This window comes from Elgaria multicarinata, chromosome 6 (genome assembly GCF_023053635.1).
Source record: "Elgaria multicarinata webbii isolate HBS135686 ecotype San Diego chromosome 6, rElgMul1.1.pri, whole genome shotgun sequence".
NCBI lineage: Eukaryota > Metazoa > Chordata > Lepidosauria > Squamata > Anguidae > Elgaria > Elgaria multicarinata.
This window is the reverse complement of record NC_086176.1, coordinates 110,280,807-110,307,493: the sequence shown is the minus strand read 5'-3', so window position 1 is coordinate 110,307,493 and position 26,687 is coordinate 110,280,807. Positions and strand designations below refer to the sequence as shown.

Sequence of the window (26,687 nt, the reverse complement as noted above, 5' to 3'; positions counted from 1 at the left end):
GGACAATGTTTTGAACAATAATGTCAGGTTCATAAACTAAGGCTAACAAAACTTGTCTTTCTGAATGGGGAAGATTAAATTCTTACTAACCGCTAGCACCAAGTGACTGCAGCAAGTTGGGTGAGGTTGGGAAGAAGGGTTCATTCATTCCAAAATACTCATAACTGTGAGTAGCTTGAAGGATCTGTGACCAGACTTGAATCAAAAGGGCCCTGGAGGTTGCCTTCTAGAGACCCTACATGTGGAAGAAGACACCCAAAGAAGACTAGGGCCATAGCTAGACCTAAGGTTTATCCCTGGATCATCCAGGGGTCAACCCTGTTCATCTAGGTGACACACAGGGGATCCAGTGCTCAGGCAGGGGCGAACCCTGGATGATCCCAGGATAAGCCTTAGGTCTAGCTGTGGCCTAGGAGATTGCCAGATCCAAAGCTGGAGAAGAGTCAGATATTTTAATTTCCTTCTTACAATTATATCCTGCTTTTTCTCCAAGGAGCTCAAAGGAGCTTTTCTTTCTTTCTTTCTTTGGCCCCGTTCAGAAGACACCTTAAACCATGGCTTTAACCATGGTGAGTAAAGCAAAAGGCCTTATTCAATGTGGTTAAAGCCATGGTTTAAGGTGTCTTCTGAACACGGCCTGGCTTTCTGGCTTAACCACCATGGTTAAAGCCATGGTTTAAGGTGTCTTCTGAACACGGCCTGGCTTTCTGGCTTAACCACCATGGTTAAAGCCATGGTTTAAGGTGTCTTCTGAACACGGCCTGGCTTTCTGGCTTAACCACCATGGTTAAAGCCATGGTTTAAGGTGTCTTCTGAACACGGCCTGGCTTTCTGGCTTAACCACCATGGTTAAAGCCATGGTTTAAGGTGTCTTCTGAACACGGCCTGGCTTTCTGGCTTAGCCACCATGGTTAAAGCCATGGTTTAAGGTGTCTTCTGAACACGGCATGGCTTTCTGGCTTAACCACCATGGTTAAAGCCATGGTTTAAGGTGTCTTCTGAACACGGCCTGGCTTTCTGGCTTAACCACCATGGTTAAAGCCATGGTTTAAAGTGTCTTCTGAACACGGCCTGGCTTTCTGGCTTAACCACCATGGTTAAAGCCATGGTTTAAGGTGTCTTCTGAACGGGGCCTGGCTTTCTGGCTTAACCACCATGGTTAAAGCCATGGTTTAAAGTGTCTTCTGAACACGGCCTGGCTTTCTGGCTTAACCACCATGGTTAAAGCCATGGTTTAAGGTGTCTTCTGAACAGGCCCTTTGTTTCTTACATTTCTAAGCCACTCAATAGCCAAGATTCTCTCCATTTCCCCTTTGCCTTTTATCCTAACAACAACTCTGTGAAGTAGGGCAGGCAACGAGTGAATGACCCAAGATTAACAGTTATCGGCGAAGGCCCTTTCTTCAACCAAACTCAAGAAGAAAAAACAAAATAGGTTTAAGGAAGCTTATAAGTATCTGATGGGTTGGACTCGATGGCCTTAGAGGCCCCTTCCCGCTCTACAATTCTAGGATTCTATGAAAAATACAACTATGATAAAACCAACTGTAATGAAATAACTACTATAAAATACAAAGCATAAAAATGTTCATGATAACACAACTATAAAATTAAGCAAAAACAAAAACTTGACAGTCCAACATGTTGCATACACATATAGTGATGTTACTGGTTTCACAACAGGCTTTTTCTAATACAATTCTAATACTGTTGGCTATATTAATGCTTATTGATCTAACTCAAACGCGTTTCGGCCATTAAGTGGGAAGACATTTCTTTGACCATAATTTAGCCCAATATTTCTTTTCTTTTTTTACACTTTGAGACTGGTTATTTTATTACAGTTTGTTTTATCATAGTCGTATTTTTATTCTTCGTTACTTTAAGCTTCCTTGACCCAAATTTAGGCTGACCATATGGAAAGGAGGACAGGGCTCCTTTATCTCCAACAGTTGTATTGAAAAGGGAATTTCAGCAGGTGTCATTTGTAAGTATGCAGCACCTGGTGAAATCCCCTCTTCATCACAACAGTTAAAGCTGCAGGAGCCCTGCCATCTTGACCAGATACAAAAGAGGGCAGGGCTCCTGCAGCTTTAACTGTTGTGATGAAGAGCTGATTTTACCAGGTGCTGCATACTTACAAATGACACCTGCTGAAATTCTCTTTTCAATACAATTGTTAAATAAAGGAGCCTTGTCCTCCTTTCCATATAGTCTGCCTACCCAAGATTAACGCAGGGGCTTTAGACCCAAATTGGGATTTGAACCTGGGTCTCCCCCAGCCCTAGTATGAGACTTGAACCACTACGCTACAGTGGCTCTTTAAATCTCCCCATGCTGCCGGAGAAAGGAAGTCACAACTTCTCAGTTTCTTCCCTGCATCCCACCCACCGAACCTACCTTGTGGAGTGGCAGATCTGAAGCCCCGATCCGCTGCAACTGGAGAGGGTGGAAGATGACAAGGGTGGAGAGGGAAGTGGAAGATGACATGGGTGCTGAGTCTGCTGCCATCAGGAGATTTAAAAATACATGGCTCTTCTCCTTGGCGCTGTTCGTACAGGACTGAGAGCATGGAAATTCAAGTGGGGGAAGGAATTCAACAGAGAATTCACAAGATTGTGAATTTACAGATATACAAATCCAGATTCCTCAAAGCCCCGTTTTGAACAGGCTGCAAAATTGGCTCATGAGTCCTAAATATATTTCAATTTTGCAGAATGCATAGGGATGTATGGCCTGCGTGTTAGTCCTTAAAGATGCAATCCTATACGTGTTTAGACAGGAAAAAAAGGCTTACAACACCCAGCATGCCCCAGCCAGCATGGCTGGCTGGGGCGTGCTGGGTGTTGTAGTCTTTTTCTGTCTAAACATAGACTCTTAGAATACCATATTTTTTCGATTCTAAGACACACTTCCCCCCCCCCACACACATATAAACATCTCTAAAAACGGGGTGCGTCTTAAAATCGCGGGTGCGATTATTATTCTTAGAATCAAAGCTTTTTTTCTGTTGGTGGTACTGAAATTAGTGTGCGTCTTACAATCGAAGAAATACGGTAGTAGAGTTAGAAGGGGGCTATAAGGCCATCGAGTCCAACACCCTGCTCAATGCAGGATGTATAGGATTGTCCCCTAAATGTACCTGCAGCAATTGCCCAAAGGTGGACATTTTAGAGAGTCATTTTGTAGTGCCCAATGGTAGGAAAAGCTGCACCAATCAAAAATTCCCTCTTCTGCTGAAAGATAAGCGCCACAGAAACCCTGTGCCTGCTCAAATCAGTTTTACCCCCTTTCCTCATACCTCCAATACACGGGGAAGCCATCCGACTGGTTGGCCTGAGAAAGCTTTAGGGCTTAGCGAGGAAGTAAAGAAGCGAGAAGGCGTAAACTATTTTGCACCCATTACAGAAAAAAGAACCTTGGGCAGGGCTATGCAGATGAAGGGGTGGGGCTACACAGATGAAGGGGTGGGGCTACACAGATGAAGGGGTGGGGCTACACAGATAAAAGAAGGTCCGATTCTCTGTCGTGTGGGTCACAGTGAGCAAGCTGAGCTTCCAACATTAATGGGGTCCCCAAAGGTACCTCTTCCTGGCCCGGCCCACCACTTCCATATGGGTTGACGTTACCTGTACACACAAAAGTAATGCAGGACACCCTGGTAATAAGGGCAAGCCATCCTTTAAAGAGGGCAACCTAGCTGTCACCAGGAGGGAAGGTGTGATATGTGTTGGTGCATGTTAAATTACACACACACATGCGTCCTTGTAATACATGGTCCTTCTCTCTACACACACATAGTTTACTCATTACATAATGACAGGTATTTTACTGGTCATAAATGAATAGCAGATCAATCCCATGTGTCTCAATCCAGAAAAAAAAAAGCAAGGGGTAAAAAAAACAAAAACCATACATCAATTCAAGATGTCTGACATGCTGTCTTCCGCAGCCATTTATGGCCCCTTTGGCAGATTGGGTACATTTCACAGTGACTGATACTCGTAATAAATAAGAAATACCCATCAACTTACACTGAGAATACAGATGGCTTTCTACAGGGATCCGAAGGAACCTTTTCATTGCCCAGCTGTCGCCCGGAGGTTGCCACATCATGTCACGGGCCATTTCATGTGCGTCAGCCTGCGCCGCTCCTGTGCACTGCACGGTTTGCTTGCGCCAACGAACATGGCGGCCCTATTGTGCGAAACAACTCTCGGACATATCGAGAACACGGACATCTTATTTTGGTGATTTACAAGCTTCCTATACCACGTGCTCTCAGGGTTTCCCGTGTTTTTCTCGAAGACCAGGGTTTTCAAAGTATGTTCTGGGAAACCCCGGGAGCTTCTTGGGATCTCCTCAAAGAGATCAGCGACGGTGCGTGAGCTTCCCCGAACACCAGACATTGCCCCATCATGGCCAATTTCCCCCCTCCGCTGACTGTCGGACATGTTGCAAGCCGTGCTTTCAATCCACACGGCCTGATGGAGAGACCAAACGTGAGGACTGTGCGTGCGGCCTAGGATGTCCCCAGGATTCTCTGCAACGAGAAGGGGTTGCGCAGGGCACACGTAGGGTTCTGTGGCAAAGCTGATGTGGGAAGCGTTTCTCAAAGGCGTCAAGTCTGAAAGCATTGTGCAATGAAGGCGTTATCCACAGGGACATTCCTCTTCTCAAGCCCCATTGAAATGAATGAGACTAGTGCACTCAGGCGCAGCTCCCATTCATTTTGATGGGACCAGCACAGGAAAACTACCCGTCGGATTTTGACCTGCATCTCCCAGTAAGGAGATGTTGCTATATTTCTAATAGCCCCTGAACTATGGATGGTGTCATGGAGGAGGATTCACTGAATGAGGAAGAGGAGGGGCCAGGCTGCTCTTCTAATAGTTCCGGGGAAATGCTGTTGGCCGGAGCCTTCAGCTCTCTGGCTGGGGCCCGCTGTCCTCCTCTTCCTCATCCGATGAATCCTCCTCCAGGTAGGGCATGACGGATTCAGAAGACTTGCAAACCACAACTTCATGTGGGCAGGGCCACTGCCTGGCCGTGCCGATCCCTGATGCTGGGCCTGCACATCGTAATCATCTCATCATGTGGAAAGGTTTTTTTTTCCTTTTATCCTCCCCTTTCCCCCACATTGACAGCCATGGCTCTGAAAAGACTGAAAAAATACCCCGGCCATCAGTCATTGTGAGAGAGGAGAAGAGGATTGCTCACGCCCAGGAATTTGAGAGTGAAGAACAAGGCCACATAAATCCACCCAATCAGCGTCTTTCATGGAGCTTGACAAACACGAGCCAGAGCGCATCAGCAACCTCTGTGCGCATAGAGGTGCCTAATGCTGCACAGCCTTTGGGCTAAAACGGCATGCAGAATGAGAGTGCTCAATACCCCTCCCCCTATTTCCCACATTCCTTCAGGTCTTCGGACGCCCTTACCAAACCTGAACTGTGCTTCTGCTCTACATTGCCATGTTATTAGTCAGGATTTAAGTGCTGCCGCGTGTTTTGCTTTTAAGAATTTGTGCAATGTCGTTTAACTTGAAATGTATTCTTATTGTAATGCTGTTGTACTATTATTATTTTTTATAACTGTATTCTATAGTCTCGTAGAAAGGGTAGAAAAAGGATCACATTCCCCAACATCTGCCTGGCGCCCAGGTACAGCTTTTAGAGGGTTTCCCATCATGGACAGAATGCCCTAATCATGTGCGCACATCTACTCCACGCAGATATCGATTGGGAGTGGGGCCTACCCTCCTGCCCCCATCCCAGTTACTACAGCCCTACACATCTGTGTAGTACTGTGATTCTCGTATTGCTATCTCTTGTATTTTACCGGTCTTGACAGTGCCAGAAAACTCTGGGGTTTGGGGGTGCAACAGATGAACACTGGAATGTCGCACAATCTTGGCTCATGTATGATCCCAACCTGCCTCCTCTCCCACTCGAACATCCCAATCCCAAGGCCTGCATTGTGACTCCAGGTTCTCTCCCTTCACCGGCAGCAGGCGCCATCTTGCCCTTTCCTAGCTGGCGAGTAGGAAAAGGAGCGAGAAGCGTATAAGCTTCTACCACCTTTTCCTTCCTTGCCTACCTTCCTGCACATCTGATCTTGACGTGTACAGAATAACGGGTGTGTAATTACACAGGAGACATATCCCTCTGGTGACCGGATGCCAGGAGGGTCATCTCCTTCATGCCCTCCTTGGGAGCTGACCAGGGTATTATTACTTGCCTGCAGTTTGATGAGGTGCACCTTTGCTTTGATCCTTCTGGTGCAGTGGGTCAAAATCCCCACTTCACCGCGAAGAAAACGCTTCCGAGCGAAGCTGGGCAAGAAAACGACTTTCCACCCGCCCCTTTCTCCTCGTACGACCCGTTGCCTGTTTGAATCATCGACTGATCAGGCCGGCTTTGATCGTGCTCCCCCAAGCATGCATTTTACTCGTCTGTTTCTTAATCTGCAATTTCCCCATCAAGCCCGCGCGTTTGCTCCAGATGACTTCATGTGAGATCGTAATTGCCTCCCGGTTCTGCTTTCGCAACGGCCAACGTGGATCTGCAACAATGCAGTTCCATGCTTTGGATCCACCCTTGAATCCACACTTTAACCCCCTGATTGTAAGTAATGACAGTGGAAAGTGGTCAAGGGGTGGCGGGCAGATCAGGATCTACTATAGATCTCTGGGTGGTTTGCAGTAGATCAGCAAGGATTGCCAGCTCCCAACAGTTTAACAACAGTAATGACAAAAAAGCCCTTTTCCCGTCCTAAATTAGGCTGCTGAGTTCAAGGAAGTTTAGCCGGGGTGGGGTGGGGGAACAAGAGTAGATTTGTGTGTGAAAGGATCTGTGTGGATGCTCCTGTTCTGGTACTGAAAACAAATTCCAGGGCTGAGCATGTGCTAAGAGGCATCTGCCTTAATTTTGTGTCCACCTTCCTGAGCCACTATTTTGCACCTGGTTTCGGTTGGTGGACCTTGGGGTTCTAGCGAACAGCAAAGTCAATCCCACAAGCTTAAACTCTGCCTGACCTAGAACTAGTCCACATTCAGTGATTTGGGAGTGCAACCTGGGAGAGGAGAGAAATGTGCATTCTTTCAAGGACTATTAGGCCACGTTCATCGTATTAGTGGTACAGATGGAGAGTTCCAGACAAGACACAAAACCAATATTCCTTACAGTTTTTCTCTTGAGGATCACGAGTACCACAGTTTAAGAACAACCAGGCCCACATCCTCTACTTTGTCAAGTACACGCAGGTTTGGTGCTTTCTTGGAGATGAAACCAGCGATGTGCTCTTATCTCTAGACTAAAATTTCTAGATAATGTGCTTCTTTGCTTGTTACGGGTTCCAGGGCTGTGCGTGGATTCCTGTGATGGATAAAATCTGGTTTGCCAAATGTCAGTAAGCCTACACCAGCCTTCCTCAACCTGGGACACTCCAGATGTTTTGGTCACGCTGGCTGGGAGTGGTGGGAATTGCAGTCCATCACATCATGACGATGCAAGGTTGGGGGAAGACTGCCAGTGGCTCCAACTTCATGGGGTAATGAATCCGCTCCAGGTTTCCGTCAGAACTCTAAAGGAGCTATCCGGGAATGTTGGAGCCACCTCTGTTGGCTGGGAATGATGGGAGTTGTAGTCCAAACACATCTGGAGGGTGCCAGTTTGAGGGGGGCTGCCCTATAGGGCTGGATAGCGAGTGAGGCTACTAGAAACACCAGTTTTTGAGGAAGCCTTTGAAGAAACTTACGTTTATCCAACATTATTGCATAAATCTCTCGATGTAAGCAAGACTTTGCCACATTGAATGCTGTGGGCCTATTCACACTAGCATGAGTGAGGCGGTTTTCTTCTTTTTTTCTCCAGAATGTGGTAACTTATAACCTTACCACAGGGGCACGTTCACAAGCTACGAACACTGAAAGGAGCAAAAACCACCTTGTGGTGACCCTTCTACCTCAAAATCCGTTGTGTGAATCGGTTCTCAAGTCACAGAGATTCTGCTGAGTCATCTCCTTCCTTTTCTCGACCTGGAAGAAGAACAATTGACCTCTCCTCGTCCTCCACCATCAGCAGCTGCAGGCGTCCGTGTGGACTCTCAGAATCCCTTTGCTGTGCATATGGAGGAAGTTGAAGATCTCTGAAGGCATGGCGTGGAATCCCGGACGAGGCTTGACGTTGTCGTAGTAGTGGTGGGTTATATAGATCCCTGAGGGGTTCATGGGGAAAGCCCAGAATCCAAAAAGGTGCACTTCCTCACACAGCTCCAAGGCCGCCGTCACGAGGATGAGCCCCGTGCTGACGCGCTTGGCCCGCACGCCTTGATTCAACCAGTAGCGCGAGACATTGATGAGATACTGCGGGTGGAAAAAGTAGGCGGCCTGCTGGGATTCAAAGTCATCCAGGACGTACTTGACCCGGATCGAGACGTCCGTGTTGCGGGTGTTGTAGAAGGCGGGGAGCAGCACAGAGGCGTTTTCGTAAACTTGCAGGACATCAAAAAATGGCTTCCTCCACTTCTCCAGCTTGTGGAACCTGATGTTTGGGAGAAGCAAATTACAACAGAATAGTAATTAAACACATTGGGGACAGAGTACAGCCTCTACGTCATAGAATCATAGAATCATAGAATAGCAGAGTTGGAAGGGGCCTACAAGGCCATCGAGTCCAACCCCCTGCTCAATGCAGGAATCAACCCTAAAGCATCCCTGACAGATGGTTGTCCAGCTGCCTCTTGAAGGCCTCTAGTGTGGGAGAGCCCACAACCTCCCTAGGTCACTGGTTCCATTGCCGTACTGCTCTAACAGTCAGGAAGCTTTTCCTGATGTCCAGCTGGAATCCAGCTTCCTGTCACTTGAGCCCATTATTCCGTGCCCTGCACTCTAGGAGGATCGAGAAGAGATCCTGGCCCTCCTCTGTGTGACAACCTTTTAAGTATTTGAAGAGTGCTATCATGTCTCCCCTCCTCTTCTCCAGGCTAAACATGCCCAGTTCTTTCATTCTCTCTTCATAGGGCTTTGTTTCCAGACCCCTGATCATCCTGGTTGCCCTCCTCTGAACATGCTCCAGCTTGTCTGCGTCCTTCTTGAATTGTGGAGCCCAGAACTGGACGCAATACTCTAGATGAGGCCTCACCAGGGCCGAATAGAGAGGAACCAGTACCTCACACGATTTGGAAGCTATACTTCTATTAATATAGCCCAAAATAGTAGGGCAAGGTGAGCAGTGAGCTCTCAGACAACTTTCTGGGCATCTATCGAGGTGCCTTATCCCTCCTAAAAAGAATCCTTTTTAACGTAAGAAAATTTCTTACTGGCGCCCAGTGTTGCTTGAAAGCAAAGCGAGAGTCCCGAGCTGCACCCATCTTCTTTTTGCCATGAACGCCTCTGAGCCAAACCTGGGTCTCGGAGGCATTCTTAAGAAACAAATGTGGTGGGTGGCGGCAGGCTGAGGCTTCCATCTGCACAGCTCCCATTTTGTTCTGGCACCCAAGACTGTTTCTTTGAATTGCCAAATGCATCCCACGGGCCCCAAAAGGTTGCCTGTTCCCCCCTCAAACAGATTCGTGGACATCAATCTGACGTCTGGAATGGCAATGTTAAGAAACCAATAGGAGGAACATTTCAACTTCCCACGACACTCTTGACAATGACCTTAAGGTGGCCATTCTTGAACAAAGGAATTTCAAAGACAACCTGAAGTACAACTCATCAAGAGATTCAACTCTATTTCCTTTGGTTTGAATAACACAAAGTGTGTGTGTGTGTGTGTGTGTGTGTGTGTGTATATATATATATATATATATTAGGAGAGGACAATTCATACTGACAAAACAATACCTTACAACTGACCAGACATAACAGTCATAGACAAAAAAGAAAAACACACATACTTCATTGACATAGCAATACCGAGTAACAAACATGTTGTTGAAAAGGAAGAGGAAAAGAGAGAAAAATATACACCACTGGCCATAGAAGTCAAAGAACTATGGCAACCCAGAAAGGTCACAATTATTCCGTTAGTCACATCAGTCACCAGCATCACATCAAGAAACTATACAGTAAAACCTTCAGAAACTGGGCCTACCAAAATACATCCACACCAACATCCAGAAAGCAGTCATACTTGAAACATGCGCAATTGTCAGGAAATTCCTGAATCTGTAAAAGACAGCATGACTTGGCAATGCCAGTCATGTCCGTCTAGAAAAACAGCCATGAGCGAGAAAGAGACGATAATAATAATAATAATAATAATAATAATAACAACAACAACAACAACAACAACAACAACATCATCATCATCATCATCACAATACTTTGGTTAATCAGCTCACCATTGCAATGATGTCTGTGTTCTTGCCTAACAGCCAACTGTGAATGGCAAGTATTAAGGTAAACATCGCTATCTGTACTTTTTGCGTTTTAATTCTCTCTGAGAATACAACTGAAATCTCTCCCACCCTTCTCTAGAACTTGAGTATAAATCTGCCAGTTTGAGATTAACACATTGGATGGAGCAGACAGTTTCTACAAAAGCTTACGTTGTTTTTAGTACAGGTTTCAAAAACCTGTCTCCCCAGACAGGGCCCGCTTCAGATCCTATGCTCCTGATCCTGGACAAAAGACTTGCACTGCAAGGGAGGCTGGGTAGGCGATCTGCAAGACAGAACACCTCTCACTTCACTTCTGCTGGGGTGAAACATTTTGGTACTTGGAACAGAAGATCTAAATGGCAACTCTCCTCCCCACATAAGTAGGAGGGAAGAGGCAAGGATTTGGGGAATCACTGGGCTGGAGGAGGTTCAGGGCTGGCAATGAAAATATTTGGATTGGCTCAGAAATAAAGCGGAGCTGTTTCCCACTTTTTCCTCAATTTGTGTATTGTGGTCCCAAGCCGTGTAAGGCTTTATAGGTTAAAATTGAATTTAACCCTTGAATTGGGCTCGGAAACATATAGGCAGCCAATGCAAGCGGGCCAGAATCAGTGTTATATGTTTGAACCTTCTGGTTCCAGTTATCAATCTGGCCGCTGCATTTTGCACAAGCTGCAGCTTCCGAACCATCTTCAAAGGCTGCCCCACGTAGAGGGCATTGCAGTAATCTAATTTGGAGGTTACCAGAGCATGGACAACTGAAGCTAGGTTATCCCTGTCCAGATAGGGGCGTAGCTGGGCCACCAAACGGAGTTGGTAGAAGGCACTCTGTGCCACCGAGGCCACCTGGGCCTCAAGTGACAGAGATGGTTCTAGGAGAATCCCCCAAGCTACGAACCTGCTCCTTCAGGGGGAGTGCAACCCCATCCAGAACAGGTTGAACACCCACCATTAAGAGATGAAGCCCTCCAGTTGTACGCAGCATGGCTCCCATTCTCTGGATATGCAAAAGGAAAGCATGCTTCAAAAAGCAGGGGAGGCATTACAATGAGCATGGTCTTGGGGCGATGGATTTCAGTGGGAGAAACTGAAATCAATGGGACTTAAAAAACACTTCAACTTGGGGCTTGCCTACACCTACGGGTGTAGAGGGAGGGAGGGAAGGGGGAGGATCACGGACTTACCGGCTTCCGTGATCCTCCCCCAGCATCCAAACGGCAGCATGACGTCCTGGAAGTAAGGAGGAACATCACGGCCGCCATTTTTTTTCACAGAAGAGGCCATCCTGGGGATGGTGAAATTGCTGCCCCCCACCCCCATGGGCACAGAGCCTCTCTGCACAGCTCCATGCCTGTTTCAGGCCCTGGGAGCATGTGGCACAACGGGACCATGGGGAAAATCAGGATAACTTGGGAAGCAGTTAGCCCGGAAAAATGGAGGGGTCGTCCCTGCTTTCCCCCCCAGGATCCCCTGTGCATCATTTGGACACACAGGGACGATCGAGGGATGACCCCGGGGGGGAAAGCATGGTGTAGATACGCCCTTGGATAGTCTACAATGAACATTATAAAAACAGGAGCAGACATTAAAGTATTAAGAAGAGGGATGGACAAGCAAGCAATATTTGAGATTGTGGAGATTCTCTGAACATCACCTCACTGCTCGCCTTGCGCCCAATTCCTAATCGCGTCTGCTGCTAGCTTTGCACGAATGGGAGATTTCTGCAAATCTCCTGAAATTTGCACAAATGCCCTCCATAGACAAAAGCAGGGCTGGTTCAGTCTACTAAGAGGATTTGTGCAAATTAGGAAATTTGTGCAAATCGAACTGGGAACCGGGAACGAGATGAACAGAAGCACACGTTCAAGATTTTGTGAAATTTTTCAGCTGACACGTGCCTGCCCTCGTGTTTAAGGGCCTCGAACATGGCGTGCTTGCGTGTTAAGTGAGCCAAAGCGAAAATCTCGTACATCACGAAATTAGAGCATTAGAAGAACCCTGCTGGATCAGACAAAAGGCCTAGCTAGACCAGCATTCAGTTCCCACAGTGGCCAACCAGCTGCCCACAAGCAGGTTGTGAGCACAATGGCACCCTCCCAGTTGTGTTCCACAGCACCTAGTATTGAGAGCCATTCTGCCCCTGACATGGAAGATAATAGACAGCCAACATGACTGGTAGCCTTGTCCTCCGAGAGTATGATAGTGTTATTGTGACATTCGGAATATGGTGGAGGACCTAAGACAGAATGGACAGAGTATTTCTAAAGAAAGGAAGGAAAGAAGGACGGAAGGAAGCGTGGGGGTGTGGAGGTCCATGTGAATCTTTTGAATGCATGTTCTTTCATGACAAAGAAGGCTCAAATTATTCCGATTCCCAGTTGCTATGAAATTACAAAATCAAGAGCAGGAACCGCCTGAGCTAATAATAAGGCATGGTCTTTCTTTTCAGAGGTTTGTCAATTTCACAAAGACACAGGAGGGGAGGGGAGGCAGAGGTGGGTAACAGAAAAACAACTGACCTTTCAGTAATTATGCTGGGATTAACCGTCACGATGTCGGTCTTTACGCCAACGTCGACGATATACTTCTCAGAAATGGGGGGCAAATTGCATCTAAGGGAAAAGAACAGAGCAGCAAGGAGGTTATTATGACTTCTTTCATGTATACCCACCCTTCTTCCTTCTTCCAAGCAGCATATGTACTCCAAGGCAGTAGATGTAGGGGCTACAACCCTGCAAAGGTGATAAGGCTGGGAGAATGCAATTGAGGTCCATGCCAGAGGGGATTTATACATCCAGGTCTCCCCGGTTGAAGTCCAACATGTCAAGCATGATGTTACAATGGCCAGTTTGGGCATGATAGTGGTCTGCAAAAGTTGCAACAGGACTAAAATTGGGACTAAAAAAGCCTTATCTAACCTAACGGGGGGGGGGCAGATGTGTTGGGACTAAAAGCCCCATCATCCCCAGCCAGGAGGCCCATGCTGGCTGGGGGTGATCGGAGCTGCCGTCCAACGCATCTGTAGGGTGCCTGGCTGGGCTAAAGGCTTAATTCGGTATTCTAATAAATTACTCAACCTATGAAAACCAATCCGTGGGGTAGAAGGGGCCATAGCACAGTAGTAGAGCACCTACGTTGCATGCAAAAAGTCCGAAGTTCAGTCCCCAATATCTCAAGGTAGTGCTGGATAAAACCCTAGTTTGCAACCCCGGAGAGCCACTCCCAGGCCATGGCTAGACCAGGCCTATATCCTGGGATCGTCCCGGGATCCTCCCTGTACATCCAAATGACACACAGGGAATCCCAGGAGCAGGCAGGGACGACCCCTCCATTTGCACGGGATAATCCTTAGGTCTAGCTAAGACCTCAGTCAGAACAGACCAGCCATCCTCAACTAGGGTGTTTCTGTGTGTGTTTTACTCCAACTCCCCTCATCATTTACCATTGTCCACACTAGCTGGGGCTGATGGGAGTTGGAGTCAAAACATCTGGAGGGACCCAGGTTGGGGGAGGCTGGCTGGTGTAAACAATACTGAGCTCGATGGACCAACTTGGTAGAGGGCAGCTTCCTATGGTCCTCCTGGGTGTTACGGCCAAAGTGAGACCGACCCACCAAGGGGGAGCTATTTTAATTGGCAGCCCCTTAGCAAATGTAACATGTGCACCAACACTGCAAGGGGGTGGTTATAGTATCAGCCCTGGTTAAAACCCCATCTGGAGTACTGCATCCAGTTCTGGGCAGCACACTTCAAGAAGGATGCAGACAAGCTGGAGGGGGTTCAGAGGAGGGCAATGTGGATGATCAGGGGCCTGGAAACAAAGCCCTATGAAGAGAGACTGAGGCCATAGCTAGACCTAAGGTTTATCCCTGGATCGTCCAGGGGTCAAACCTGTTCATCTAGGTGACACACAGGGGATCCAGTGCTCAGGCAGGGGCGAACCCTGGATGATCCCAGGATAAACCTTAGGTCTAGCTGTGGCCACAAACAACTGGGCATGTTTAGCCTGGAGAAGAGAAGGCTGAGGGGAGACATGATAACACTCTTCAAATACTTAAAAGGTTGTCACACAGAGGAAGGCCAGGATCTCTTCTCCATCCAGCCTAGAGTGCAGGACACGGAATAATGGGCTCAAGTTACAGGAAGCCCGATTCTGGCTGAACACCAAGAAAAACGTCCTGACTGTTATAGCTCCCAATATGGTCTATTCCATCTGATGGTGGCTCACTCAAGCAGCTTTCTTCAACCAGACACCCTCCAGGTGTATTGGAATACAACTCCCATGGCTCCCAATGGCCATGCTGACTGGGAAGGATGGGAGTTGCAGTCCAACACATTTGGAGGGCACTTGAGTGAGGAAGGTGGCTCAAGGGTCTCGGGTAATGTTTCAGTTCACAGAATTAATTGACCGAATGAACTCAAGATTTTCTGTATACAAAGCACGTGCTATGTTCTCCCCTTCCCCTCTGATCTTCTCATTGAGAAGCCTCCGATGGGCTTCTGAGGGACCACAAGATACCCTGGAACACAGAAAACAGATAGGCCTCGTTCAGAAGACATGTTAAACCATGGCTTTAACCACAGTGGTTAAGCCAGAAAGCCAGTCTGTGTTCAGAAGATACCTTAAACCTTGGCTTTAACCTTATTCACCGTGGTTAAAGCCATGGTTTAAGGTGTCTTCTGAACGGGCCCACAGATAGATAGATAGATAGATAGATAGATAGATAGATAGATAGCCTTAGATTCATTTCACTGTGTAGATACATTATGCCATTCAAAACAGTGTACCTATGGTTTTTTAAAAATTTATCTTTAATTTATCTGCTGTTTTGATCTGGTTGAGCTTTTATATTGTATTTTATATTATGGTTTTATACTGTTGTTTTATACTTTGAAAGGCTTAAATTTTTGTGAACCACCCAGAGAGCTCCAGCTATTGGGCGGTATAGAAATGTAATAAATAAATAAATAATAAAATTAAACCACTCCACATTGAGAGATATTAGAGTGCTGCAAATTAAAACTCAAAATATAAGAACGTACATTAAAAGCAAAACAGAACTTACACACAAACGTACCCACCACAATGTATACAATTCTCCCACTTACCTGTATTTATGATGACAACATTTTGGAATTCCTCCAAGGCATGCAGGAAGGACATTACGCTCAACACACACTCATTTTGCCCAGTATAAGAAATCAACAATAGAACCCTCACCCTGGCAATCTATGCCAAGTGGCTCCTTGTTCTTTCTTCAAAAACAACAAAACAATCGCCCCTCTGGATTACATCAACTTTGAATTCCCTATTTATCTGAACTACTGGTTTGAGCCAAACATTTTGGAAATCTCAAAATGGCAGAACAATCATAGAATCATAGAATAGCAGAGTTGGAAGGGGCCTACAAGGCCATCGAGTCCAACCCCCTGCTCAATGCAGGAATCCACCCTAAAGCATCCCTGACAGATGGTTGTCCAGCTGCCTCTTGAAGGCCTCTAGTGTGGGAGAGCCCACAACCTCCCTAGGTAACTGATTCCATTGTCGTACTGCTCTAACAGTCAGGAAGTTTTTCCTGATGTCCAGCCGGAATCTGGCTTCCTGTCACTTGAGCCCGTTATTCTGTGTCCTGCATTCTGGGAGGATCGAGAAGAGATCCTGGCCCTCCTCTGTGTGACAACCTTTTAAGTATTTGAAGAGTGCTATCAGGTCCCCCCTCAATCTTCTCTTCTCCAGGCTAAACATGCCCAGTTCTTTCAGTCTCTCTTCATAGGGCTTTGTTTCTAGACCCCTGATCATCCTGGTTGCCTTCCTCTGAACACGCTCCAGCTTGTCTGCATCCTTCTTGAATTGTGGAGCCCAGAACTGAACACAATACTCTAGATGAGGCCTAACCAGGGCCGAATAGAGAGGAACCAGTACCTCACGTGATTTGGAAGCTAAACAAGTGAGACTCTAATACAGAAGTCAACAGCTGAAAGACTCCTGGACAAAATCTGGCTCTAAAAAAGATACCAGCAGTCGGGGAAATGGTTTCTCTAGCAACACAGGCCGTAGCTAGACCTAAGGTTTATCACAGGATTGTCCTGGGGTCAAACCTGTTCATCTAAGTGCCACACAGGGCATCCAGCGCTCAGGCAGGGATGAACCCGGGATGATCCTGGGATAAACCTTAGGTCTAGCTATGGCCACAGTTTGCTGGTAGAACATGGCATGGGGTGGTGAAGATCACATAAGGACCCACCATCGCCAGCTGGCTTTTCGGAATGGCTCTACAGAGAAACACATGGCTAACAATGGATGCACTATTAGGGATTCCAGTTCTGCTCTTGGTTTCAATTGTACTATTATTGGGTTTTAATTTTATATTGTTTGTTGTTGTTGCTGTTGTTGTTTATTGTAAGGCATTTTAAGGGCCAAGAAAAGAAGGAAAGGAACCTCTCGTGCAATCACTGAGTCATTACTGACCCTTGGAGGGACGCCAGCTTTCGCTGATGTTTTCTTGGCAGGCCTTATAGCGGGGTGGTTTGCCGTTGCCTTCCCCGGCCGTTATTACCTTACCCCCAGCTAACTGGGTACTCATTTTACCGACCTCGGGAGGATGGAAGGCTGAATCAACCCGAGCCGGCTGCCTGAAACCAGCTTCCGCTGGGATCGAACTCAGGCCGTGGGGAGAGTTTCAGCTGCAGAAACTGCTGCTTTACCACTCTGCGCCACACGAGGCTCAAGGGCCAAGAGGTGGGATATAAATTCTTAAATAAATACATAAACAAGTTAACAGCACTACAAGGCTAAAAGTTGCATACACATTCACATGCACACGTGTGTGCAAACACACACACTTCTGTGCAAGCACACATGCACAGTTGTGATGGCAAACAGACTGTTTTCCCAAGGGCATCTCCCGATTATATGATAACACTAAGATAACTTTTCAGCTGCTTGGAGGAAAGATGAAATACAAAAGATAAAAGGGGAAATGAAAAAACAAAATGTGGCCCGGTGCTGAGTTTTTTCAGAAGGAAATATTGTACTGGAACTGGATAACTGTGTGCCATTTCTACGGTTCAATCATGATTAAGATCTAAATGGAATCTAGAATACTTGTTAACAGGAGCAACTAAAAAAAGTTTACAATGAAAACAAAAACCCATGGAATATCCATTTTGCTACAGTTTGGTGCATGTTTGCGTTGAAATAGCTACTACGTTTGAACTGGAAATTGCATCTTACATTTGCTTGCAGTTGAATTGCGTTAGATAATTTGAGCTTAATAGATGACCAGATGAAAAGGAGCTATAGGGCCCTATTTTTATATATGATAACAGCAGCAAAATTACTATGTGAACAAAAATGGAAAGGTTCAACATTGCCTACAACGGAGGAATGGCTATTGAAGATGGTAGAGTTGGCAGAGATGGCAAAACTTATGTCAATAATTAGAGACAAGTCAACACTTTGGATCTGCATAGGGTGGGAATGATTTTGATCTGGGGGTGGAGGAACTTTCTATAGTTTCATTGTCATGGACAGACCTGGTGCGGTGTAGACTTTCTGGGACTCAGAGCCTCTGCAAGGGCAAGGACCTGATTAAGATGCTCGTTCCCAGGAGACTGATGGATCTAGATTGTTTTGACGGCTCTTAGGGATTTTCCTGTCACCTTGGCAAGCGATTTGTCAAAGCCCTGGTTGAACTCTGGAATGGAGAAATGGCCTGGGTGGTTGACACAATTGTTCCTGAGTGTCCTCTCCCAAGGAGTGGAGTTAGAAAATCCCCGTGGTTTTCCAGGGCTCTGTGGGCGATAAAACGAGTGGGATGTCAACTAGAACAACATTGACAGAAAACTCGGAACAAGTCGAATCAAACAGGGGCTTGAGCACAATTGAAAGCCTAATCTTTGATACTGAGAGTGGCAAAGAAATTGCACTTCTCTATCACCACTGCGTCTGCACACAGTCATCCACCGGAGCTTTTCAGGTGGTCAGAGGCCAATTTCACTCTGGCCTGCAAGAAGAAAAGGTGGACTACTCCACAGTCCACTGTGATCGATTTGAGCAACACTTTGCAGATAAAACTGATCATATTTGTTCTGACTTGGACACTACAGTTGATAAAGGTCTGGTGAATCTAACTTTGGCCCCTGCTTGTCCAGTTACAATGAACACTTTTCAACTTGTACAGTCCGAGGATGTGGACAGGATCCTTGGAGAAGTGAGGCCTACCTCTTGTGTCCTTGACCCTTATAAAAGCACCTGAGCGGATAAGGATCGCAGTGAACTCCTGTTTTTCAGTAAGGTGTGATATCACCTTCCCTAAAAAATGCAGTAGTAAGAACTTTGGCCACAGCTAGACCTAAGGTTTATCCTGGGATCATCCAGGGTTTGCCCCTGCCTGAGCAATGGATCCCCTGTGTGTCACCTAGATGAACAGGTTTGAACCCTGGACGATCCAGGGATAAACCTTTAGGTCTAGCTATGGCCTTTGTTTAAAAAGCCTTCCTGAGCCTCACTGTATTGGATAATTTCTATCTGGTCTCTAATATTCCATTCTTAGGAAAGGTGTTGGAGTATATGGAGCACTTTCTCCCATACAATCCGCTCCGCACACTCAGGTCCTCTGGGAAGAATCTACTTCAGTCAGCCAAAACTAGGCTGATAACCATTAGCCAGAGGACCTTCTCTTCTGCCGCTCCCAGACTGTGGAATGGCCTGCCGGGAGAGATCCGCCAGCTTAAAAGCCTTTCTGAATTTAAGAGTTATAAAGACGGATCTCTTCCGGCAGGCTTATCCAGTCAAATTTTAAAATCTCTTAAAAGATTTTAGGATTTTAATAATGTGTTGGTCTTATGTTTTATGTATTTTATATTTGTGTATTCAATGTTGTTCCCTGCCTCGATCCAGAGGAAGAGGCAGGTAAGAAATTATTATTATTATTATTATTATTGTTGTTGTTGTTGTTGTTGTTGTTGTTGTTGTTATTATTATTATTATCTCCAAGGATTTCTGGATAAGATGGATTATCTAGATCCATTACAGGGAAAGGAAAGGAACCTCTTGTGCAAGCACTGAGTCATTACTTTCGCTGACGTTTTCTTGGCAGGCCTTTTTGCGGGGTGGTTTGCCGTTGCCTTCCCCGGCCATTATTACCTTTCCCCCAGCTAACTGGGTACTCATTTTACCGACCTCGGGAGGATGGATGGCTGAGTCAACCCGAGCCGGCTGCCTGAAACCAGCTTCCCCTAGGATCGAACTCAGGCCGTGGGGAGAGTTTCAGCTGCAGAAACTGCTGCTTTACTGCTCTGCGCCACACGAGGCTCATATAGATCCATTACAATCTGGCTTCAAACCTGGTTATGGGAAAGAGGATGCTTTGGCCACGTTGGTGGGTGGGAACTGGACAGGAAGAGTAAGTCCTTGTTAGTGGCTTTTGATACCATCAGCCCTGGTATCCTTCTGAGGCATATGTCGGAGGAGGGACCAGGACGCAGTGTTATACAGTGGCTCTGATCTTTCTTGGAGAGATGATCTCAGAAGGTGATGCTGAGGGATCCCTGTTCAATACTGTGGCTGTTGGCCTGTGGTGTACGTCAGCGTCCCATCTTATTCCCCATGCGATTTAACACAGACATGAAACTGCTGGGGCAGAATGTCTGGAGTTTAGGGGTCCGGTGCCTCCGGTACACTGATGACACACAACTCTATCTCCTTTCTATCCAAATCCAAGGAAGCTGTTCTAGTTCTAAATTGGTGTCTGATGTCGGTAATGGACTGGATAAGGGCAAACAAATTGAAGTTTAATCCAGATAAGACAGAAGTTGTTTTGGTCAGTCAAGGTTATTTGACGAGGACTTTAGCCTGTAAGTAGATCTGGAAGGTTAGTTGCTGTTTTTATTCTGTTTTCATGGTGTTTTTATCTACGTTTTGATTCATTTGTTTTATTATTGTTTATGAGTGCAGGCCACCTTGAGTGCTATTTTTCTTGGCAGAAAGACGGGACACAAATCCAGTCAATCAATACATACATACCAGCACTATTGGCCAAGCACCCAGGGGTGTCATTCGACTAGTGTTTCGGCATACTGAACTTCAAAGGTAACTGAGACTATTACCGAAATACGAAATCGGCACTGTCAATCTCCCGGCCGCATCTGCTGTTCTTCAGGATCCCACCATTTCCAACCACAGCACATTTCTTGAACTGGGAACGATAGTATGGCATCTCCTAGAACAAAGAGGAACACGCCCGTTCGTTAGGAGTGGCCACCCTCGGGGTAGTGAGTGCTTCTGGATGAGGCTTTCATGTTGTAATCACCACGGTCCATTCATGGCATTTTACTGGGGGTGGGTGGGTGTCCAGATGTCGTTGTTGTCTTCCACTTGTAACCCTCCCATGTTTTCCCTTTGCTTTTCCTGCCCTTTTTCTTACCACAGAAAATCTGGTCAGGAGGGAAAGATGAAATAGCTGCACAACGTCTTTTCACTGGTAGCTGTGGCGTTCTTGCCCCTACCCTAGTGAGAATTCCCCTCCTCTAAGGAGTTTCTCAACCCCCACAGGAATCACCTTCTCCCACACATACTTGGTTTCGCTGTCTCAGGCCCACACCTTACTCAGCCCTCACTCTGTGAGGAGACACGGACTTTATGCTTTAACCTTATATTCTCCCTTAAATCCTACACAGCCAAGAGCAAGAGGCGTAGGATATTATAAACAAAGAAGCTGTATTAATTACAATAATAAGTTTTTGAATAATAAACAAGTAACTCTTAATGGCTCTGTCAACATGTGATCCCTCCCACTAAATACTCCATAACACCCACTCAAAATGTCCTCGCACAACCACTACATTGAATCCTTAACTCACTGTCACTCTCCTTCCCCTCTAAGGCCATTTCTACACCTGCCGATTTCACCCGGGATCGTCCTGGGATCATCCCTGTGCATGCAAACGACACACAGGGGATCCCGGAAGCAGGCAGGGACGATTCCTCCATTTTCCTGGGATAATCCGTAGGTGTCAAAAGGGCCTAAGTCTACTAGGCCATTTCCCTATCTCTGATCTAAACCCTCTGTCATCTTGTCCCTGTCTCATCCTATCTTGATCTAAACCATCTTGCATCAAATCCCTGTCTGCCTAACATAGGCCTTAGCTAGACCTAAATTTACCCCGGGATCGTCCCGGGGTCGTCCCTGCCTGCTCCCGGGATCCCCTGTGTGTCACTTAGATGAGCAGGGATGATCCCGGGACAATCCCGGGATAAACCTTAGGCCTAGATCTATAAGAATACAAAGTCATAAACATAAATTCAGTCTGTACAGACATGTAACATCACAATAGTACTAGGAGCCATCTATCTGGAAACATCTGTTAACCCTGGTCTAGGGCATGCCATTACATGTATGTTCCTCACTTGATTTCTCTTCACTTGACTCCCGTAAATGTGGCTAGAGGCTCAGTTGTGTTTGACTTGATACAAATCATCTATCAATGGTTGAGAGATCTTGGTGACCCTTTCACACACAAAATGGGTTTCCCCACCCCACCATATACACACACACTTCAGATGTGATGGGGCAGATCCACATTTGAAGATGCAATCATCATATGTAGATTGGGCTTCTGGGCCTAATTTAAGTGCTGGCTTTGGCCTAAATGGGCCCAGGTTAGCTGAAGGACTGCCTGAAGCCATATCAGGCTGCCTCCACTTTATGTTCAACTACTGTGGCTCTGCTCTCTGGTTCATCAATACAAGGTGTTAAGATCGATGGGTAATGGCGGGGGCTTTTTGGTGGCAGCCCTGTATTTCTAGAATTCACTCCCCCAGGAAACAGAAGCGACTCCTCTTAGATTTCAAGAGAAAGTTTTCAACATTTTTAGTTCAATCCATATTTGATTGATTTCTGTGATGAATTAACTGCCGCCGCTCAGTTTGAAAGGGGTTGTAAAGTGGTTTTAATTGGATAGGTTTGTATATTATTACGTTTTCCTTCTGTATACTGGCTAGGGAGGGCAATTGCACCCTGGAGTTTATAAACCAGTTAAGAATGTAAGAATATAAGAAGAGCCCTGCTGGATCAGACCAAGGGTCCATCTAGTCCAGCAGTCTGTTCACACTGTAGCCAAACAGTTGTCAATCAGGAACTTGCAAGCAGAACAGGAGTGCAACAGCACCCTCCTACCCATATTCCCCAGCAACTGGCTTACTGCCTCTGATACTGGAGGTAGCACATAGCCATCAGGACTAGTAGCCATTGATACCCATATGCTGGCACGACTTACTTATACAAGTACAAACCTACATCTGAGACACTACAGATAAGAAACTCTACCATAAGGACTAGTAGTTCTTGATAGCCTTCTCCTCCAGGAATTTATCCAATCCCCTTTTTTAAAGGCACCCAAATTGGTGGCCAACACTACACCTTGTGGTAGTGAGTTCCATGCACTGTGTGAAGAAGGACTTCCATTTATCTGGGCACTACTCCTTCACACAAACCAATTAACAAATAAAAAGGACCCTCTCCAAGCATAGAGAAGGGAGATCGTTCAATAGCAGAGCACATGCTTTGTAAGCGGAAGGTCCTCAGGTTTCAGTGTACCTTGTGTCGCAGGGTTGGGAAAGGCCTCTGCCCATGACCTTGGAAAGCTGATGACAGCACTGGATTAAGAGGGGACTAGGTCTGACTCAGTAGCTACTTATAACTCCTGGCACCTTGCGGGTAAGGGAAGACCTGCTTACATAAGCATGCAAACAGCGCTATTAGCGCATGCGTAGTTTATGTACGATTTCACAGCAGAAAAAAAATATTCAAAGAAAACAGTGGCGCGGAATGTATTTTTTAAAATAATATTCATTTTTAGCCCGGATTGGATGTTGCTCATAAAGAAAGGAACTCTGATGGTCTAATAAACAGTCTTCTGGGGCAACGAGATTAATTATTAATAATTATTTATTATTACATTCAGAAACTGGGACTACCAAAATACATCCACACCAACATCCAGAAAAAGCAGTCATACTCAAAACTTGTTCAATAGTAAGGCCGTTTCTGAGTCAGCAAAGCCCATCATGCCCATCTAGAAAACCACCATGATGGAGAAAAGAGAGGTGATAACGCAAAGAAAGCTGTGGTTAATCTCAGCTGAGCAACAAACTAATCAGGTGTCAGGCTTAATGAGGTGTGGACACGAATGCACTATATAAATGCTAAGAATTACTGTGCATAATTATTTTTGCAGAGTGCATTATCGGCCATTGCCTCAATCCTTCTAGAGAGAGGGTCAGGAAGCTGATCAGTCATTTTCCACATGGATATGACATTTCTGTGATGAAACGTGCTAAATATACATTGCACCGCCTATCAGCTGCTACACAGGAATGTGATGGCAAAGAGGCAAGTCTAACCGGGCCGCTGACACAGAAAGTCGTTGCAATACTTTTGGCAAAGGAAACAGCCACCAAGCACACACGTCTGGATGAAGACACTGGCCCAAGACGTTTTGCAGCCTGAGGCAAAGGACAGGAAGATGCGCCCCCTCTCACATTCCAGAATTGGGTTAAAACGATTACTCTCTGCATTTGGGACCTATTGCTCTGAGAATAGGTTGACTATCAATTATAGCAAGTCAAAAGTTTGGGTGTTCTTTAAAGCTTGGAAGCAATACAGATGGACTTTAAATGGTCATAGAATCATAGAATCATAGAATCGCAGAGTTGGAAGGGTCCTACAAGGCCATCGAGTCCAACCCCCTGCTCAATGCAGGAATCCACCCTAAAGCATCCCTGACAGAGGGTTGTCCAGCTGCCTCTTGAAGGCCTCTAGTGTGGGAGAGCCCACAACCTCCCTAGGTCATTGGTTCCATTGTCGTACTGCTCTAACAGTCAGGAAGTTTTTCCTGACGTCCAGATGGAATCTGGCTTCCTTTAACTTGAGCCCGTTATTCCGTATCCTGCACTCTGGGAGGATGGAGAAGAGATCCTGGCCCTCCTCTGTGTGACAACCTTTCAAGTATTTGAAGAGTGCTATCATGTCTCCCCTCAGTCTTCTCTTCTCCAGACTAAGCATGCCCAGTTCTTTCAGTCTCTCTTCATAGGGCTTTGTTTCCAGACCCCTGATCAGCCTGGTTGCCCTCCTCTGTACATGCTCCAGCTTGTTTGCGTCCTTCTTGGATTGTGGAGCCCAGAACTGGACGCAATACTCTAGATGAGGCCTAACCAAGGCCGAATAGAGAGGAACCAGTACCTCACGTGATTTGGAAGCTATACTTCTATTAATGCAGCCCAAAATAGCATTGGCCTTTCTTGCAGCTATATCGCACTGTTGGCTCATATTCAGCTTGCGATCTACAACAATTCCAAGATCCTTCTCGTTTGTAGTATTGCTGAGCCATCTTGTAACTGTGCATGTGGTAATATCATTGAGCAAGTTGCCCATATAAAATATCTAGGCATACAAATGCAGCGCACTGGAGCTTGGTCTGAACAAAGAAGGCAGGCAATTAATTCAGCAAATTCTAGTCAGCAGCTGATCCTAAGATTCTTTTTCATGCAAGGTGGTCAATTCATCCCTTCTGCAATTCAAATTTAGAAAGCTAAGACTCTGGCCCAACTTACTTACGGTATTCCTATTTGGTTACTGGGATTTAATGCCCAAATTGAAAGAGTCCAATCTGTATTTCTTAGAAAACTACAGGGTCTCCCTTCCTGTGTGGGGAACGCAGCTATTTATCTGGAAGTGGGTATTAGATCAGTTGAATGCAAGGCATGGATCAAGGCCTTTAAATGGTGGCTACGGCTACACTTCCTTGCAGCTCTTGGTAGCTATCTCTCTTTACTGCTCTCAGATTCCTATGCCACTTGTTGGATGAGAGAGATGGAGAAGAAGCTACTTAGGCTGGGCTTCTCTGTGGAAGCTGTAGGCAACTATGGGCTCCAGAAGGCCCAATCTCTTGTTGTTCAAAGACTAATAGATCTAGATTACAGCATTTAAGAACGGCTGCTAACAAATCTTGCTGTCCACTGTTCTTCAATAATTTTAATAACTATGGGCTCACTGTAGCTTCATATCTGTATGCTTTAACCATTCCCAAGTATAGGAGAGCATTTACCCTTGCTTGCTTTAATGTGTTGCCATCAGCATTACTAGAAGGACGATTTAGTAAGATCCCGGTTATTGAATGGATCCCTGTGGATCCGTTCAATAACCAGGATTGCTCCAGAACCACTATCCCTGTGGTTCTGGACCAATAGAATTTGTTGAACATGTCATTTTGCACTGCAAAATGTGTGAGGAATGCAGAAAAAAGTTAATCTTTCCTTTATTAACAGCCTTTTCTGGATGTAGCCCCACATCTGTCGGGGATGTTTTAGGGTGGATTCCTGCAAGAGGCAGCTGGACAACCATCTGTCAGGGATGCTTTAGGGTGGATTCCTGCATTGAGCAGGGGGTTGGACTCGATGGCCTTGTAGGCCCCTTCCAACTCTGCTATTCTATGTTTCTATCATTCTATGAAAGTTGGTATTAATCTGTTTAAGGGATGTGTCCTCCCATATTACTGAAAGGGTCTCTAAGTTTCTCATGACCTCAATGCAAATTAGAAAAATAACATTGCAATCCTTCTGAGAGAATCAACTCATCAAGCTGTATTTTGTTTTTATGTCACTTTTTATCTATCCCTTGTATGTTTTGGTGTTAATTTTGCTGGTCTGTAACTGTAATAAATAACAATGAATGAATGTCCAAAAGCTGTCTGGACTGGCAGACGATTCTGTCCCAACCCTGTTTATAAGACAGCATCCTCCGCTGCACCTGAAGGCAGCAGGCTAACTTAGGGAGTGCAGAGCAGATCCTATGGCACACAGGTCTCCCCTCCGATACCTTGCTGCCGTCTCCCAGCATCTGCCGCCTGAGGCAGCTGCTTCACTCTGCCTAATGGAAGGGCCGGCCCTGTAACTGGGACTGATATTCAGTCAACGGTAGAAGGCACCGCACCTTTGGAAACATTCTGAATATTTCTTGATTGATGTGGAAGATGCCGCTTGTGTCCACTTCGTATTTCAGCTTGGTTCCCAGAGGAGTGTTCTTTTGGGTGGTGAAGAGGAAGGCTGGGGCGTTGCAGCACCTCGACAAAGTAGACCTAGGAAGGATCAAGAGGGTTACACGGATCCGCTGCAACCCCAGTCAAGCCTCAAACCCAGTCCAGGCAACCACTGATGACAGCAGAGAGCTTGGGAGGCAGCTGCTGTACATAAAGTCCCTCTATTCTGGCTGTATAAGAACGTAAGAACCCACAGGCAAAAGC

At 46.1% G+C, this 26,687-nt stretch overlaps 1 protein-coding gene across 2 annotated transcripts in view; it reads right to left on the bottom strand.

Annotated features, from left to right (window-relative positions):
- Positions 1-7,296: 7,296 nt before the first annotated feature.
- The window catches only part of ST8SIA5 (ST8 alpha-N-acetyl-neuraminide alpha-2,8-sialyltransferase 5), a 63,390-nt gene continuing 43,999 nt past the window's right edge, over positions 7,297-26,687 (bottom strand). For both annotated transcript variants that reach the window (XM_063128289.1, XM_063128290.1), the window contains 4 exons: positions 26,378-26,522; positions 20,496-20,608; positions 12,906-12,998; positions 7,297-8,543 (listed from right to left, as the gene is read on the bottom strand). In XM_063128289.1, coding sequence (XP_062984359.1) covers positions 8,078-8,543; positions 12,906-12,998; positions 20,496-20,608; positions 26,378-26,522 — 817 coding nt within the window. In that variant the 3' untranslated portion in view covers positions 7,297-8,077. The remainder of the gene's footprint in view (positions 8,544-12,905; positions 12,999-20,495; positions 20,609-26,377; positions 26,523-26,687) is intronic.